We start from the raw sequence: 19,659 nt of genomic DNA, 5'->3' as shown, positions 1-19,659 counted from the left end.
TTAAAAAGGAAGTTTAACTTTAATATGTAATGATGAAAATGATGGATTGGATAGGGAAAAATCAAAATAGAATCTAAGGGATGTCTGATCCTGCACCTATTAAAGTTCCTATTTCTTTAAGTATACTGTGAATCCCAATGTGCGTATCTAATTACACATTTGCAGTTGCATTACAAAGCATGTGACATCATTTACTTTCAAACATGGCAAAGGGCATTGAAAACAGATGAAGGCAGGTTCTTAGCTCACACTGGCACGAAGTAGGACTGTAGTACTATACAGCACAATGTCAGTGCAGGGTGGTTACATAGATGTCATAAAATGAGGTTTGGTTTTGTTTGTTTTTTCTCATTAAGAGAAATGATTACAAACTGGCCAGGATGCTTTTCGGAGGGAAAAAAAAACACCCTTGGGTATATAATTTCTGTTACAAAACAATTAAATAGACACTTAGTGCTGGCTCCTTTTGTTTGCACCCTAAGAAATGGAATCAGTTCAATCTGTTTGAGATAGATATCCATTGAAAGACAACTATTGAGATATGGAAATGGTAACACTTTCAACTGTTTTTTCTTTTACTCTTTTATTAAATCACTTAAACACCACTCTAGTGGAGTTTAGTGTAATGGCTTAAATAGACACAGTTAAAAACTGACTTCTGAAAAGTTGTGATACCTCACAACATTTTTTCCCTGCGACTGGTTTCTTTGAGCTCTTACAAATGGTTGATGGCAGTTCTCTACCATAGAGTTTTTGCAAGTGTACATTGACTTTTGAAGTCTGTGGGAATTCGAATAGAAAAGGGGTATTTTATAACCCATAAGAATGCATTTACTGTATTATTTTATAGGAGGTGAATTTTATAGCATGAGTATACAGTGTTTCCCCTGTTAGTCGTCCGTGTGTTTCTTCATTTTCCAGACTGTACCCAATCTGCAGTTCTTACTAGGACAAAACATCCCTTTAAATCAATAAGAAACAAAGCTCTAATAAAGAATGCTGAATCAGACCCCTTACCACCATACTAATTATGCGGTGAACACACATTACTGTTTACAGCGGACCTTTTCACGACCTAACCAAAACATTAAACTCAGACTCTATTCCAGGAGTAGGCAAGTCTCCATAAAAATTTTATTTATCTTGAAAGGCAAATGCTTCACTGCATAACATTGGAAGACATGGTTACTCCTACTTTGCCCTCCCTAAACATCGTTAGATAGTTAGATGACCAATAATTCTTAACTGTGTCAGTAAAGTCAGCGAAAGGATTGGTTCTGCAGAGAGATGAGAATCCAAGTACTTTATGTAGACTGGATAGAAGGAACCTGTATGGAGAGGTGTGAGCTGGGGGGAGGGGGGGTAATGGTGGAGAGAGCTTGAGATTTATTATCGAAATTGTCTAAATGTGAAAAGAAAATCTGGGTCTCCTTAGATATTCCTCATTCTTAGTACTTGCAATGCATCAGATACCCTGAAGTAGTTAACCGTATGCCTGCTTATGTATTTCAGTTTTGTGTTTGTGTCTGTTTGTGAGCGTGTTTGCCTGAATGGAGTTTTCCTGGCAGCAGCGTGTGTCTGGTGTACGTGTGCATATGGATGAGTATGAATTAATTACATATTGAAAACATCTGCAGGGGCGCCTGGGTGGCTCAGTCGTTAAGCGTCTGCCTTCAGCTCAGGTCATGATCCCAGAGTTCTGGGATCGAGTCCCACATCGGGCTCCCTGCTCAGCGGGAAGCCCGCTTCTCCCTCTCCCACTCCCCCTGCTTGTGTTCCTGCTCTCGCTATCTCTCTGTCAAATAAATGAATAAAATCTTTAAAGAAAGAAAGAAAGAAAGAAAACATCTGCATTAGCGGCGTCTGCAGTCCCCGCTGCTCTAGTCGGGATGTTCAGCTCCGTCACTTAGGTGTTAGGACCACTCGGAAGACCTGCCTGTCGGACGCCTGACTGTGGTTCCCGCGGGGCCGGAGCTCCGGGAGTCTGTACCATCTCCATCTGAAGGGGAGGAGAGAAGGGAAAGAGGAGGCAGCCGAGCGAAGGGGTTCGGTTTCCTGCAGCTGGGTGGGGGGCGGCCGGGGTTGGAGCAGGGTTCCAAGATTACACGGCAAATCCCCAACTTCAGCACCGCCTCCGGCCTGGGGAGAGGCGCGCACCCCCTCGCTCCGCCCCCGCCCCAGCCGATGGACCCCGGCCCGTCGGTGCCTTCTCGCTCCGGCTTCCAGTCGAAGCGAGGGCAGGGCAGAAGGGTTCTGACAGCCAGAGGGGTACGGTAAGGAGGAGGTGGAGGAGGAGGAGCCGGGGTGGGGACTGGAAGGGGCGAGGAGGGAGGGCTTCCCCGCCTCGCCCGCCGCCGGGGTGTGCAGGAGCTGCTGGCGGCGGCGGCGTCTCCAACTCTGTCTCGGGCCGCCGCTGCCGCTGCTCCGGAGCCGAGGAGATGCGGCCCCGCGCCGCGCCGCGCTGAGGCCGTGCGTGCGCCCGCCCGCGGGGCTGCGTGCTGCCCGCGCACCAGCTCTCCGTGTGAGCTGACAGGCGCCTGGAAGCCCCTCCGAGTCACGCCGCCCGGCGGCGCGGGGAGCGCTCGCCTGCAGTGCCACCGGCAGCGGCTCCGCGCCCGGCGCGCTCCCCTCCGCTTCTGCATCCCCCGCTCCTCAGATCTGCCTCCACGTCCTGCGGTGATTTTTTTTCTCCCCCTCCCGAGTGAGAGAGGGCGGGGTAGGTCCCCTCCTCTGCTCCCCCTCCCTTTCCTTCTTGGTTTGAATTTCTTCCCCCTGGCATTTCACTGGCTCCTGGAGCGAGAGGCAGGAGCCGCACGGAGGGAAGAGGAAGGCTGCGCCTCCCCCGCGGCTCCCAGCCCGGCCGAACTGGAGCCTGCAGGGGTGCGGGGAGAAGAGGACGCAGCGGGAGGGGCCCGGCTCTCTCCCGCGCTGAGGACAGCCCACCTCCCCGCGAGAAGCCCACGGAGAGACGCGCGGCGTCTCCGCAGCGAGCTTTCGGAGTCCGGCGAGCAGGCAAGCCGAGGATGGTGGTGGCTCCGCGAGCCGGCTGCGGGGCAGCGCTGTCGCTCTGGATTGTCAGCAGCCTCCTCTGCAGAGCCTGGACTGCCCCAGCCACGTCCCGTAAGTAGCCCCCCGCGAGCGCGCGCCGCGCCGGAGCAGTTTCAGTGCCGCATTGAGGTGCCACCCAGGGGTGGCAACTCTGAGGCACCTTCGCAGTTCTGGCCCCTGGTGGGTGCGGGAGTCTCCGCCATCGCGCACTTACAGCCCCTCCAAGCCCCGCGCTCCCGAGGGGGTGTGTGGGGGGGTGGCTTTTGAGGCTGGTGATGTTTCTGGAAAGTTGTTCCTGGTCCTGGAGATGCGTTTGCGACTGCTTGGTTAGAGTGATGAGTGTGGATGCCAGCTTCTTAGGACTTATTCTTCCACTTCGGTGTGTTTGTTGTGGAGGGAGTTCATGGCATTTTGCTTAGGTAGGTCAGAGAAAGAGAAGTGAAGACCTGGGCAAAAATAAGTTTCTTATTTTTATTTATGGTTTTAACTTAAATGAGCACGGATTTGGGGACGAAAGAGGAGCACATTTTGAGCAGTTTGGGCACGATGGACTTCTCTTACCCCACCCCCAACCCCAACAAGTTAATGACCATTTAGTACTTGTTTATTGAAATGGAAGACAGTGAATGCAGTATTGTAACTGAAATTGCTTTAATTCTTTGGCAGTTTGATATAATACAGTCTAGGACTTGGGACGGGCAGGGCAAACCATCAGTAATGTAGTAATGAACACATTTCTTAAGAGTTCTCAGGAAAATGATGCTGTTCAATATGTTTAAGTCTGTGTTTTAGCAAGCTTTTTTAAAAAGAAAAGGTTGCTCATGTTTTCATGTGGTTAGCAAGAGTAGAAAGAAATAGAAGATTCCAGCCCATCTTCTGAATTGCTTTAAAAGTGAGTGCATAGTGTGCATCTAGAAAGGAAATGCATAATTTCTCCTTTGGTTCAGAAAGAGTTAAACACTAGAGAGATTGCCTATGGGAATCTTAGGATAATATACATAAGCACATAGTGCTTGTTTATGAGAATGTGTTACTTATTAAAGAAGAATCATGGAGATTTTAGTTTGAAAATAAATGTTTTCCATTTAGGAAAAAAAAATTAGTGTTTTCCAGAATTCATTGTATGTGTAGTCCTATCTGTTTATGAGATCTTGAGATGCCTTGATGCATCTTTACCTATATGTTAATATTAATGTTCTTATTCTAGGGTGCAAATATTAATATGAATAACCATTGAAAAAAGGACTTTATAAGTCATGCTAAAGAATCTACTACATAATAATGTCATGTGATGAACCGGTATTACAGTTTTGACGTATTTTCCCGAGTACTGTATTTGCTTCTCTTTTCTTGCAAGATAGGAAGTCATTAAGTGGCAGTTTGTAACGGACTTGAGAAAAATTTTATAGCTTTTTCACAAACAGATTAAACCTCAAAAAAGTGATATGTTATTAAAATATGTATGTCAGTTTTATATATTTAAACAGAAATTATGAAGACATAATGCTCCGTATTAATTTATGTAAATATGTAACTACATCCTGAGAAAAGTAATCTGACGAAATTTCAATTTCCATTTCAAGATCTGGTCATATAGAACTAACTGCTACTCTTTTCAGAAATTAAATTCATTATAAATTAAATTAATTATATTCGCTGCTTAAAGACCCTCATATCCAGGATTTTTCTTGGGTTTCATATTGCATCTCTTTGTATACTCTAATTATAATGGATTCATCTGAAACATTTGCCATGTATCAAGAATGAACGGCATATGCAGCCACTGGGTTAATGCATTTTAAGAATAGAAAAGTTGTTTCAGAAATATATTCTTAGTTTTTACAACTTAGAATTTGGTGATGGGGAAGAGCAGAGAATATTACTTTTCAGATAGTTAATACTTACGTTTGATTAAGATTTATTTATTAGTTCTTATTCTTTATTGTTTAAATATCTAAAATGGCTTAAGATGACTTATTTCATTTGAATTTAAATTGACTAAAACCCAGTTTCCCTGCATCATGAAATCAAATAATAAGAATGATGTATACTTTATTGATTAGAATAAGCCTCACATATTCAGTGCTTTAAAATTAAATTATAATTTTACACTTACTGTAAATGTTTATTTATATTATACAAAACTCTGAAAAAGAATGATAGTTCTATTCTTAATACTGAAAACACTCAAAGGAGAAAAAAATGATAACTACGTGAATCTAAGATAATGAACAACTCAACCAGGAGAGGTCATCACAAGACAAAAAGTAGCATGAAAATCTAAAAGTAATGTTTTTATTTGGTACTCATTTAAAAAAAAATGTGATGACTATGCTAAAACTTTCTGTCCCTAGATAACTTTTTAACATGATGGACATTTCCAGAAGATGAGTTAATATTTTTCATTTGTTAACAATACCATTTTAAATATATATTTGCTTCTGCCTTATTTCTTCTTCTCTGTTATTGAAATGTATATAAAAATGGTGTTACTGTTCCTAGTATGTTTTTTACAACTAGACTAATACTAAAGAAGCTCGTTTCTGGGATTAAATAGAACTAGAATCTAATTGCCTAACAGTGCAGATGAGCTGCTGCTGAGCTGATGGTATCATGTAACCTCCCTTCTTGTAAATGCATATATACAGGACGCATATGTAAAGTTTAAGTAGAAGATTTTACTCTTAGGGAGTTGCACTTATTTGAACATATTTGAAAGATGCTGACAGTGCAGTTCTAAATGATGAGGAGTTTGAGCTAGCACTTAATAAATTTAACTTATTCCTAAAGTATACTAAATTTTGACTTAAATAGTGCTTTCTGATAAAGTTCACTTTACATTATTTTGTATTATTTTGTATACCAATTAAACTATAATTTCACTGTCACATTTGAGGATTGTTTTCAATTAATCAACTACTTTCTAACAAATATGTTTTTACATATATAAGCATATATAAACACAAATGTATATAAATATACACATATATTTGGTAAAATCCTTTAAATACATGTTACATACTGTATAGATACATATTATTATTTAATATAGTGTATATATTATATATTTATTATATGTAATATATGTATATATTTATGTATTTTCTAATGTGTCTTTCAAGGAGTTAAACCCACTTACAGTTTTATAGATAGGTCTTTTCATGTGCAGTTATTTCAAGTAACTAATGCAACAATATCAAAACAATAGTATAGGGCGCCTGGGTGGCTCAGTTGGTTAAGCGACTGCCTTCGGCTCAGGTCATGATCCCAGGGTCCTGGGATCGAGTCCCACATCAGGCTCCCGGCTCAGCGGTGAGTCTGCTTCTCCCTCTGACCCTCTCCTCTCTCATGCTGTTTCTCTCTCGCTCGCTCTCTAATAAATAAAAAAACAAAAAACAATAGTATATTGATCTATTTCTTCTGCAATTCATATACCACTCTAAAATGTTATCTTTGAAATAAATGGAGTAAACTACATAAATAAATATAAAAGCAAATATTACTAGTTTACACTGAACTTAAACATAACAATGAGCTTGTCTTAATAAAATTAATTTAAATAAAAAAATGCTTTAGGCCAGCAAAAATCATTGGCTATTAAGAGGTAGTACATTATTTACTTAAAGTAATAACTAAAAAAGTGTTATTTACTCATAGAAGGAAACTGCATAATCTTGATTTCATTGTAGCGCTGATATATAGGGAACAGGGATTTTTGCCAAAATTTTCTCCATTAACATTGATGTATGGCAAAATTGGCCAAAAAAAGGAATCCCCAAATTCAATATAGGCTTTTATTAACTTTTATACAGTTATACAATATATCATTTTGAGATAAGTAACATCGAAGTTGTTTGATATGCATTTATATTTTTAAAATCACATTTCTAATTTTTTTCTATTCTAATTTGGAGGATATTTCAAGTTCTATAACTTCTTCAAGATTTTAAATCACTTGTCTTAATTATAAATTCTTCCAGAGAAAATCTTAGTAAGTCTTTAAAGTGAACTAATAAGTTTTCTTGTCTGATGTATCCTTTTTATGATTAAAACATAAAGGGAATTTGATATATATCCCCTTGTCTTGCTACTCTTTTTAAGATTTTAAAAGATATTTTATTTGTTGAAAATAATGTATAGAATAAGGAGAGATTCTAGGCTCAGAAATTCTTAACTCTTCATACCTAGAGTATGATTATCTTAAGAGTATTAAACTTCTTCATGTTTATGTGGTGACTGATGTTGATGGGATGAAGAAATAAAACATGCAATTTCAAAATTTTCCTATATCTGATTGATTTGAGAAGTGCTTTCTTTTGTCATTTATTGCTACTTGCAAAGTTAAAGAACAGAGTACATAATTTAAATCTCAAAACTACAATGTTATGGAAATAAAGTGAATGTCATATTTCTATGTATATCGGTATCTGAAATCGGATGTTATCAGTATTTCTAGAGAAATACATATCTCAAGATAAGTAGCTACTAGCAACCTGAGACATTTTTATAACCATCTAATATTTGGCCATTGGAAGAAATTATGTGTTTATTTTTTTATTTTAATATGTACAAATAATGATGAAATGATCTTCATATAGAGAACATTCCAAATGAAAAACTTAAAAGAGAATCTGAACAGAATGATAAGTTCAAACATTGGATCTCCCCATCTCCTGGGATCTGTAGAACCTGTATGTTTTAGTTCTGACCAACTGAAGATGTTGGGATATGAAGGTGCTACCTCTTTCTCCATTCTAATGTTTCCTTTTATGTGGAGGAAAGTCCACTTCTAACATTCTTAGCCTCTATCTCTGCAGTTCACTAATTCCTTCTATGTTAAGTGGAGGGACTTACCTGTGAGGTGACTTTGGGTTAAGGACCCAGCATAGCTGAGCCCCTCCTTCTTCCTTCTAAGCTGCCTGCAAAAGGTATAGATTCTTATTGAAAGACATATAAGAGTAGGCTATGCCTCTGCAGTAATGTGTGTGATAAATGGAAAGCTTTATGGTGTTTCAGTTCTTCCTATGGCTAGAAAGTTTGTTTAATTTCAGAATTAAGGTTAATGCATCCCATTGTTGCCACACAGCTAAGCCCTATTCAGCAATTATTGTGTAAAGGGCGATATTTGCTCTCCACCTGTGACTCCTATTGTAATCTAGAACTCAGGCAGAAAAGAGTGCTATTTATTGTACCCTGTCAAACCCAAAGGTATTAAACTGCCTGTAATAAGCTTATTTAGCATTGAACTAAATGAGCATGAGAATATTTTTGCATGTTTTAAAAACCAGCAATGAAATAAGACTCGTTTTTCCCTTTGATGTTAAGTTGCACTTATTCTAACTATGACCTCCTAGAGCCCCCCCATTCGTTCATTCACTCATTCATATTTCTGTCATTAGTGATATTTATTTTAGAAAGACATTTGGAATACATTTCTTTACCTATGGTCAATAACATTACCATTTTAAATGCATCTTGTTTATGGACTTTAGTGGCTACACATTCGACTGAATCTTACCTATTAAAGTATCAGGTGAATTTGACAGGCCTTGAGTTGGTAGCTACCTTATGTCTATGTTGCTTCTGCACAATTATGAAGAGTTAGACGTTTTGGGTCAGTTATTCTAAAAAAAAAAAAAAAGGAGTCATTTGAACTTTGAAAACAAAGTTGATAATTTCCTCAATTGTAAATTTTGATAAAAAGCTTGTTAAAGTCTTATTTAATTCATTTTGGGGGTAGACTATTCATAATAACAGCTTGAAGTAACTGATTTTTTTATAGCTCTCCAGATTTTAAAACCTCCCATGATAGTAGGAAATCTGGAAATAAAGATGTGTTCATTGGCTCTGAGTTTGCTTGCTGAAGATATCATATTTTTGGTATACAGTAAAAGTGCTGAAGGAGTACAGAAGAGCTCCTAGGGGCCATATTCTACATTTTACTTATGATTTAAGTTTGTTTGAAATATCCTCATAAACATGCATCGTGATATATTCTTTAATGTTTTCGTGTTTAGGAAGGAGGTAAAGCTAGTTTCTGGGAATACTTTTACCAGGAAAAATTATCCCCAAACATATATAAGGTTCTCTTTCCCTTTTCAAATACATTCACCCCTGCTTCATTTGCACTGGAATGGTGGTCTTAGGGGCCTGGGGATATGAATTAAAGAAAGTGGCAGTAGAGATGCGACTTTCACACTGTTAGGTCCCCTAAATCTGTGTTGTGTGGTGCATTTACACTGGAATCAAGTTACATAAAGTTTAATTAAATTCAGCAAGGATTTGCTCACTCCTATGCATTAGATGTCATGTCAAGAAAGTATGTAAAAAGAAAAATTCTGCCTTGGCTCCTAATTTTCTACTAACTACTATTACGATGTCAGCCATGTCATTCAATTATAATATTATTTCAAAGGAATACATGGAAAAAGTAAATACACACATGCTGAATTAATAAAACAGCTTATTATGTGGTGAAATATCATGATTTGCCAAAGGAAATAATACATTTACCGCTAAAAATATTCTCATAAAATAGAAGATGCTTGTTGTTACTTGTAAATCATATGGACTCAAGTGGTTATGTTGAACTTCCATAACATATGTTGAATAAATTGCATTGCTCTATTAACTCATATTACTAGGAAGCCACCTCTTAATGAGAATCAAATTACTAAGCAAGCTTTAAGTAAAAATCTGCCTTCATATGCTTCATATATTTTTTCAGATATTGGGCAAAATATATGAACAGAAGAACTACATGAAAAAATTTCAACCTAATTTTGTCACATGGCAAAAAGCTTATTTTAAGAGTATCATTTGTTTAAAAGTTTTTGTTTACACATTAACAGTGGTCTATCCTGCATTAAATTACTTAATTGCTAATAAATTTTAGCTCAAAATTTATAGATTTATGTAATGTATATGAAACATTTTTGGTTCAAACAAAAATTAATATGTTTGGAAAATCATGTGTGACTTTCAGTTTTTCTCAGATGATTAAATGAATATGCTGTTAGGTTAATGATTTTAATGTCAGTCGATCTAAAAACACATGATCCCTCTTTTTTTTTTTCTTTCGGTGTGCCCACAAGCGCAATAACCCATGAGTCTCATGCCACCGTCAAGGCAAATATTAATCTATCATGGCTTTTTTTTCTCAGTGAGTCTGAATATGGCCATTAAATCATATCTTCCTCAACATGGTGTGCCAAGTAACTGTGCATAATCTTGTGAGATTATATATATATTATATATATATTTTTAAACTGGTTCAAAGGAAATTTTGCTGTCTGTATCCAGAAGCATAATATATATAATATATACATATAACTTCGTATATATACGTATATGAGATTATATATATAAAATCTCATGAGATTATATATATACCATCACCAGAAGTTCTCAGCTGACTTTTGTTAGTGCTAAAACACACTCTTCACTTAACCCACTTGATTAATATTCAGTGTTCTCATATGAAAAGAATAGGAGAATTTATTCCTGCCTCACAGTAGAATTTTTTAATGATGAAATTTCCAAAAATAAAATTTAATCATGCCTCATGTGCATCTGTAGTATATGTGAATTTTATTCAGATACCTTAGCCTAAGCAGGTAAGTGTCTCATGGCTAATTTAAAGCAGATGCTAGTATTGTGTATTATGTTTTTTGGCTGTCTGGAATTATGGGATTAAGAATAACCATTTTATTATGTCAGCTGACAAGCATAGTACTGTGTCCAAGGATATCAGTGTGCCATATTTGGGTATTTACATTACTTCCACTATTAAGAATGCAAAAATAAACAGCTTCATTCAAATATTTATATATTGGTGTGTTCATTTGTGTGGAATCTATGTCAAAGACTGGATCAAAGAGTTTATATATCTTTTTTTTAATGAACATTTCCAGACTGAGGTCCTTAAATCTGTTATAACTCGTGTATTCACCACCAATGAATGAGCATCCTTTTCTAGAATTCCTGGCATCAATAGACATTATTATACTTTAACAATTTTTTGCCCATTGATATGAACAGTGTTTGTTGAGTGTTGACTTCAGGTCGGGCACTGCTCTTTAGATGCATTAACTCTTTTAGTCCTTAGAACAGTGCTCTAACTGGCAGGTAAGTGGGCAGACAGAGAAGTTAAGCAATTTGCCAGGCTGCCGGTACGATCTATCCCTACAGTCTGTGCTCTTGACCATGGCGCCGCCGGCTGAGTGAGAAATACTATGCCATTGATTTCCAGTTCTCTGACTAATACTGAGTTTCAGTTTGCATCTAGGCAACATTTTAAGGTTAATTAACTGCTTGTGTAGAGTTATAGTAAGAAAAACGTGTTATCCTAATGTTTCTATTTCAATGATAATAACACTAAATAATAATACATACAATGTCATTTATGTTCTTCCTCATCATAATAAAGTAACTTTACAATGTGATTCTGTCTTTTGGGTACTGTTGGTATACATTAATAGTCATGTCGTGAAAACATTTATTTAAGGCTATATAAAAAATTAGTTGAAATGCTTTGTCAGATATGAATAAAAGCTTTTTAGAACTGGTTCAAAGGAAATTTTGCTGTCTGTATCCAAAAGCATAAATATTATTGCCATTACTAAGTTTAAATGAAGATACCTGTATAATCTATAACCATTATTTTCAGAATCAATTTCATGTAATGTCTAAACTATAAAGCTTTTCTTGAGAGTCTTGTTGAGAGCAAAACTTTGACTTTAACAGCAGTGGGAAAATATTTGTCTCAAAAATATTTGTCATTTCTAATGCTTAAATATTTCTTGTATCTATTCCCTGTTCTCATTCCCATTGCCGCAACTCTTGTGAGGATTCTCAGCATTTCCTCCAGACGTTAAGTTAGTAGCCTCCCAGAATGCCTCCTTGCTTCCAGTCATTCTCTTCCAGTTGACCATCGATGGATGACACACATCTCGTCATGATAGCCCGCTTCCCTGGTTCTTGCCTGTCCCTTTGATGTGATCTCCCCTGGCCCACCATGGGCACCCCATGACCTCACCAGACTGAAACCCTAGCAGTTCCTCCTGTACAACACGCTGTTCCCAGTCATGTTTCTCTTATGTATCCTCACTTCCATTCTCTCTTTCTGGAACACCTTTTCCTATTTCATCTATGCTGATGTAGGGGAAACTCATTTATGGGTCCAAGCCTTAGAACTCTGGAGCATATTGGAGATGCTGTCACCTCCCTTTGGTGATTTGGTCTCATCACAGGTAAAATTCTAGGAAAATAATAGAATTTTTTTCTATTAAAAAATAGAAAAATCTGACATCACTCATCAGTGATGACAAATAATCCAAGTCATTTTCAATTATCTGATGGTAGGGTGAGAAATTATCCCGAATTACTGGTGATAGAAGAAAGGCAAGAAATCTATTTTGAAAGGATAAAACACAGATACTTACCATCATTTATACATGAATATTAATTGATTGTTTCAAGGGAAATAATGAAACCATGCTGTGAAAGCTCTGTAATTTCTCCAACCTTTTTCCTGCATGGCTCTATTTTGCAGCATTTTCTGTACTTCACTTAAGTCATATCATTGGTAAGACTCCTTAGAAGCCAAGCCTGACTGCCCTTTTCAAAACACGTTGTTTCAAAGAAATACCTGTAATCTGCATGCAAATCAAAGACAGATGTCAACAAAATAATTATTGTGCCTAACAGGTACTTGAAATAGAGTGCTTAAGATGTCAAAAAATCTTGTAAATGATAGAGGTAGTTGCAGAGAAAGTTGATAATTATATATATTTAGTGTATAATAATCTTAGCATATTAGTTGATTTTGTCAAAGTCGGTATGGAATGTCAGTGAATTTCATTTTGATTTTTAATATAACAAAAATATCCTTTGGTAAGTACAAAAATAGGCACTTATATTTTGTTTATACTTTAACTCCCTTCATCCCTACATTGGAAACTTTGTTCATGCTGTACCTCAACTTTAAAATATCCCCCAGCCTATGAGATCCTCGCCTTTGCAAAGCCCACCATTCCTGTGAAGGCTGTTCCCAACTTTATATCTTTCACAGTGGCTCCCCCTAGCTTTGCTTATTGATAACAGAAGTTATTTCCCCCATGGTCACATCCTACATTTTGTCCTTAGGTTAACAGGTATAAGGGTGTGGTTGTATTAAAGAAATGAGACTTCAGTAATCATCTTTTCTTGTACCAGGCACTGAACTAGTTGCATTGAATTTATTATATAAAATTAGTCAGTTACCTCTCTGCTAGAAAACTCAAAGCATACGGATGCTCAAAAAATTGAAAGTTCACTGGTTTCTTTTTTTATATAGTTCTTACTTTTATCAAGTTCTACTGACACAAAATCTACATTCTCATAAATTCTGGCCATTAGCTGTAGTTGGGCTTTTAAGGTAATAAAAGCTTAATATTTACCTGATATTCTACTGCCATAAAATATTTGAAGACAGATATCATAGTATGATTAAATATAATTTTAATATTTAGTCACTGTTTTAGTCACTAATTAATATGTCAAAGATGAATATATCCATTAAGAGAAAAGACTGTACATGAGCAGCATTAAAAAAATACGATCAAATTGAAATGGGTTAGTTCTGTAAGATCTGTATATAAATTGCATATAGCTAGGTTGTAACAAAAAGTACAGCTATCTTTTCTTAGTTGTATTTTTATAGCTAAAAACTATAAATCAGAAGTAATCAGAAGTAATATGATTTTAATATAATGGTAGTTATACTAAAGTTTATCGGTAAGTAATCATCATATTATAAAAATACTGCCTTAAAACTGACATGTCTGTATGAATCAAAACAAAAATGATTATTTCAGAGGACTGTTATTCAAAAGGAATGGGGCTATTAAGGTAATTTTAAAGGTTAGTTTGCACTTATTTGCTCAATGTGAAAGGCAACTTATTCTTGAATTTATTATCTGTTCTTTGCCCAAAGTATATTAGGAAAGTATTACTGCAGTTTGATTAGTTTTCATATGGTGAAAGACGTGGCTTCATATTATATAATTACTGTTTACAGTGACCTGAAGCATTTTAGTTTTACAAAGATTATATAATCACCCAAAATACATATTTTGGAATTTAAAATGTGTTGTTCCTGCACGTTTTTAGATTATATGTGGTAAAATTAGAGTACCATATTCACTTTTAAAAAGAGATTTCAGAATCTTGTAAATAAAAATGGCATTGTTCTTTTATCAAATTGGCGCCCATAGAGCTTTTTGTAAAAGGCTTTCAGACCGGTTGTTTGTTCATTTATATGTCTATAATTACGGTATTTAGAGCATCTCACACTGTGTTTGTTTTTACATATTGAGCTTTCAGATGACAAATGCACCAGTGCCGAAGGCAAACCATGTCAAGTGACAGAGGTTTCTGGCTTCTTGAGGTTGAAGACAGTTGTGACAGCAGTTGCCTAAGAAATTATTAAAGGTGGACTGCTCAGAAGCATGCTAAAGATCAACATGTTTGGAAAAAATTAGTGACCTGGGTCTGGATTTAAAATGATTTCTCATTATTTTATTTACAGTAGCCTTTCATGCTTCCACATAACACATTCAGTTTTCAGAATTTTAGTAGGAAAAAACTGCCATTTAATAATGTGCTTCTGTAAGTCACACATCCTCCGCAGGGTCTCTCAACTCTTATTTCAGTTATTTTAACTGTAATATTTCATTCTAGTACGTTACCTCAAATCCCCCTCTTATTTATTAGGCATGTTAAAATTTAAATTAAAATTATAAATCATCTCGGTCGGTCCAGAAGTAAATTTATCAACGGATGATTAAGGTCCTTCCCATTATGACATTTTAGCTGGAACTTAAAGGATAAGAAGGAAGTAGCCAAGAAAAGAGAAGGGGAAGAATGTTCCAACCAAAAGATGACAGCTATGCAATTCTGACATTGGCTAAGTTTAGACTTCACTCTGCTGTGGAGGTATTAGGTGGTTTTGGAATCAGTCTTTTATAAAACATGTAGTGAAAAGAAAGTTTTGGAAGAGTAAAGGGTACTGCTTAGTAGTTTATCAGCAAATAGAAAATAAATCTTTATTGGTTGAAAATATAGACAATAAGTATTTATTGTCATTAAACACAGAATAATTTATGTTTTGCCAGTTTTATTAAAAATAAGCATTGAGGAAACCTTACATTCCATGGATGAACTTCGCTATGTAGCAAGTCGACTGTCTAGAATAAAAAGTATCTAAATTGCTGCACATAGGATGCACAGCATCGATTTGGGTGTAGGGTGGGGATAGGTTTTTCCTAACAGTTGCTATTTTGAAGTCGTTAAAAGATTTCGGAAAATTTTATTTGTTTCTGTTTTGCTTTTTTGTTATGTTTTGTTTCTTTGTAGGTGTCTTTGATCGTATGAACTAAAAGTAGTTGTAGTGTATTTTGGTTTCACCTAAAATGGCAAATTTGGTTAGTCAAACTTCATGAAAACAAACAAAAATCAGAATACTATATGCGAGGGTTTTACGTATATGTCTATTTATTATCTGTGGCAGGATGTCTCTAGTTTCAAAGCCAATCTCCATAAATGTGTGAAATAAATAGTTCTTTACTATGACTGAGGATCCCGTCCTAGAAACTCCTAAATAAAGACCACTGTAATCTGATGTTCTATAGTCATTTCTGAAAGTTAGTTTTATACTGGTTACCTGCTAAAATGTAGACATTCATTTGCTAAAAGTATTAATGATTTTTAAAAGGAATCTACATTTTCTTTTAAACAAATATTTTCTAATGCTTACAAACAGACTATCATGTCAAAAAGACTGGGTTTGGTTGTTGGCTCTGTTCCTCAGTGACCTTGGGCAAATTATCTAAGCTTTTGAGACCAGTATTGTAATAAGCAATATGATGAAATAACAGTACCTATATGAAAGGCTTGCCAGGAGGATCAAATGCAGAATGTGCAATGACTGGCACATGATGGTAGACTAATTTTAGTTAATTAATTAATTTAGTTAGTTTAATTTGGGGGGTCATTTTTTAATGCATTAAATATTTATTGTATAGATCTATGAATATAATGCTAGGTAGAATCAGTAAATATTACAAAATCATTTGTAATTGCCTCAGACATTTTTTTAAGTTTAAAATTTTAATTCCAGTATAGTTAACATACAGTGCTGGGATGCCTGGGTAGCTCAGTTGGTTAAGCATCTGCCTTCAGCTCAGGTCATGATCCCAGGGTCCTGGGATCGAGTCCCACGTGGGGCTCCTTCCTCAGCGGAGAGCCTGCTTCTCCCTCTGCCTGCCGCTCCCCCTGCTTGTGCTCTCTTTCTCTCTCTCTCTCTGACGAATAAATAAAATCTTTTTTAAAAACCCACATACAGTGTTATATTAGTTTCAGATGTACAATATAGTGATTCAGCAGTTCTATACATTACTCATGCTCATCATGATAAGTTTACTCTTAATCCCCATCACTTTGATCCATTCCACCCACCCACCTCCCTCTCTGGTAACCATCAGTTTGTTCTCTATAGTTAAGAGTCTGTTTCTTGGTTTGTCTCTCTCCCTCTTTTTTTATTCCTTTGTTCATTTGTTCCTTAAATTCCACATATGAGTGAAATCATATGATATTTGTCTTTCTCTGGCTGACCTATTTTGCTTAGCATAATACTCTGTTGCTTCATCCATGGTACTGCAAATGGCAAGATTTCATTATTTTTATGGCAGAATAATATTCCTCTGTGTGTGTGTGTGTGTGTGTGTGTGTGTGTGTACACACGTAGCACTTCTTTTTCCATTCATCTATTGATGGACACTTGGGCTGCTTCCTTAATTGGCTGTTGTAAATAAAGCTGCAATAAACATGGGGGTGCATATATCCTTTCAAATTAGTGTTTTATATTCTTTGGGTAAATACCCAGTAGTGTGATTATTGGATAATAGGGTAGTTCTATTTTTAACTTTTTGAGGAATCTCTATACTGTTCTCCACAGTGGCTGCACTAGTTTGCATTCCCACCAACGGTACAAGAGGGTTCCTTTTTCTCCACATCCTTGCCAACACTTATTGTTTCTTCGTTGTTGATTTTAGCCATTCTGACATGTGTGATGTGATATCTCATTGTACTTTTGATTTGCGTTTCCCCAATGATAAGTAATGTTAAGCATCTTTTCATGTGTCTGTTGGCCATCTGGATGTCTTCTTTGGAGAAATGTCTGTTTATGTCTCAGACATTTATTTTATAATGTAGTTGGGAAGCTGAGATTTACATTTGGAAAAATTAGCAAAGATAAGACCGGAATATTATCTATTTCCCATAATACACATGTAAATGGTCAAAAAATGAGCTAATCGTAGTTCAAATGTAGTAAGACTTAACTGAAGGAAGTAATGCGTATGTAATTTATATTAACTTAGAATTTTTTATTAATGTGTAACAATGTATATATAATGCGTTTTTCAATACACAAAGTTGTTAATATTTGAGTCATTTATTTTAAAAGTATATTAATGTGAAAAAGTGTGGCAAAATTATTAGAACAGTATAAAATAACTTATTTAGTGGAGCTTCTCTTACAATGTAATAGGTATTCAATTACCTTACTCACAAATGTTTCTGGAAAACCACAACATTTGCAAATTAGAGAGCTTGTGGGCATGAGGAACATATCCAAAAGCATAAACATTTTTACTCTTAACTTTTCAGCCATATGTGCAGATGGTATAAAGCTTGTTTTCTGAAATACGATGGAAAGTATAAAAAGAAATTTGACAATTTTTTTCAGTTTTGAATTTGACTATCCAAATAACTGGAAAGCTAGGAAATCAAACAGTGAATATTATTTTAAGTCCCGAAAATCAGTGCCCAGGATTATTGGAGGTACAGCTGAAATTGTTTATAAACTTTTTTTCATTTGATTAATGAAAATATTTGAGTGTCTATTAAAATAGATCACTGTGGTAAGCTCTGAAGATTACAAAAACTTTGAACACAGGGTCTCTGTCCTAATAAAGAGTTTTATTATCTCTAGGAAGGTATAAAATATTTATGATATAAATTTTAATATAAGCAACATTACCTATAATAAAAGCTGTGTGATTTCCTTGCAAAGAAGGCCCAGGCAAAATTGCAATTACATTTTGCTACATAGATAATGAAGGTATGAATTGTAAATGATAGGATCGTAAAAATGATGGAGAAAGCTGGTCACTGGAAAATTATATTCTGAGACATATTCTAGGGCCCTCTCAATGGTTTCTGGTGAATTCTTGTTGTTCTATATTCTGGGGCTCAGAAGACCCCTCAGACCCATCTATTAGACCATGACTGGGCCCTGCTTTGCAGCCAGACTGAGTTGGTCAAAGTGACTTTATCAGTTCCTGTCTGAAACTGGTAAAGTATATGTATTAGATATTTATTTTCACAATTTCGAAATTCCTGGCCATGAAGACTTAAAGACTCAGGATATAGTCAGTGAATTTGCAAAACATTTTTCTCTTTCCCTCCTGAAATTTTGAATATTCTTTTCAGTAAAGGGAGGAAGACTTAAAATTTCACTTTTTCTAAAAGTGAAAAACTTTTAGAAAAACTTTTTCTAAAGAATCTCCTCTCAGTTTACTGTGCCATAATTTTCTTATTTCATGTGTTCTCTTTTCTCTACTCCCATCCAACAGGAAGATAGATAGGGTGAGGTAGAAGTAAACTTGATGATACTAGTGAGAGAAATCACTGGTACTGATCTCTTCGAATAATAAAAATTAGCAGTAAGAGAAAACATTCATGACTCTCTTATATAAAATTTGTTCTTTCTCGCAAGACCTTGTGATATTAGGCATAAAGAAATTAAATGCTGCTTTCACTCCAAATATTAAGTTTATTATTTAATACATTGACACAAAATACACTTAAATCCAAAAGAAATTAAGGACAATTGAACAAGAGTAATTCTAAAATATTTTTCAATAAAGTCTAATTTTTAACTGTTTAGGTAGAGCTGGAAATGTTAAATGAGCTTGTAAGTGTTTTAATATATAGTTATATTGTAGGTATGTGTTTTCAGAAATTTATCTCAATTTTATAATTGTATTATAGTCAATATGCACTGCTTAAATAATTTTAATATCAAAAGGAACATTTGTTTCATGTAAATATAAAAATAATTATGTAAAAAAATTGTTCCTGGACAATATGAGAAATTATTCCAGCCTCATTTGGAAATGTCAGTACTAATATTTACAATAATTCAATGGTATTTAGATTAGAGGATTTTGCTAAAGAGAGAAACAACTTTGATCATTTAACATGTACATGGGTGTTATTGAAACATCAGGCATTTATAAGAGACAATTTCCTAAATAAACTATATTTCAAAGTATATTGTTTATTGCTGACTTAAAAGGAAGCAAATACTCTTTCTGCCGCCATCTTGGTTCCACGTTCCCCTCACAAAATGCCTGGTGAAGCCACAGAAACCGTCCCTGCTACAGAGCAGGAGTTGCCACAGCCCCAGGCTGAGACAGGGTCTGGAACAGAATCTGACAGTGATGAATCAGTACCAGAGCTTGAGGAACAGGATTCCACACAGGCAACCACACAACAGGCCCAGCT

At 36.0% G+C, this 19,659-nt stretch overlaps 1 protein-coding gene across 1 annotated transcript in view; it reads left to right on the top strand.

Moving 5' to 3' along the window:
• The first annotated feature begins 2,652 nt into the window (after positions 1-2,652).
• Positions 2,653-19,659, top strand: part of CNTNAP2 (contactin associated protein 2) — a 1,739,191-nt gene continuing 1,722,184 nt past the window's right edge. The window contains exon 1 of the mRNA XM_081799929.1: positions 2,653-3,120. Within this exon, the coding sequence (XP_081656055.1) occupies positions 3,024-3,120 (97 nt within the window). The 5' untranslated portion in view covers positions 2,653-3,023. The remainder of the gene's footprint in view (positions 3,121-19,659) is intronic.

This window comes from Leptonychotes weddellii, chromosome 12 (assembly GCF_054177405.1).
Source record: "Leptonychotes weddellii isolate Sample4059 chromosome 12, ASM5417740v2, whole genome shotgun sequence".
NCBI lineage: Eukaryota > Metazoa > Chordata > Mammalia > Carnivora > Phocidae > Leptonychotes > Leptonychotes weddellii.
Note: the sequence above shows the minus strand (reverse complement) of the source record. Positions and strands in the feature narration are given on the sequence as shown.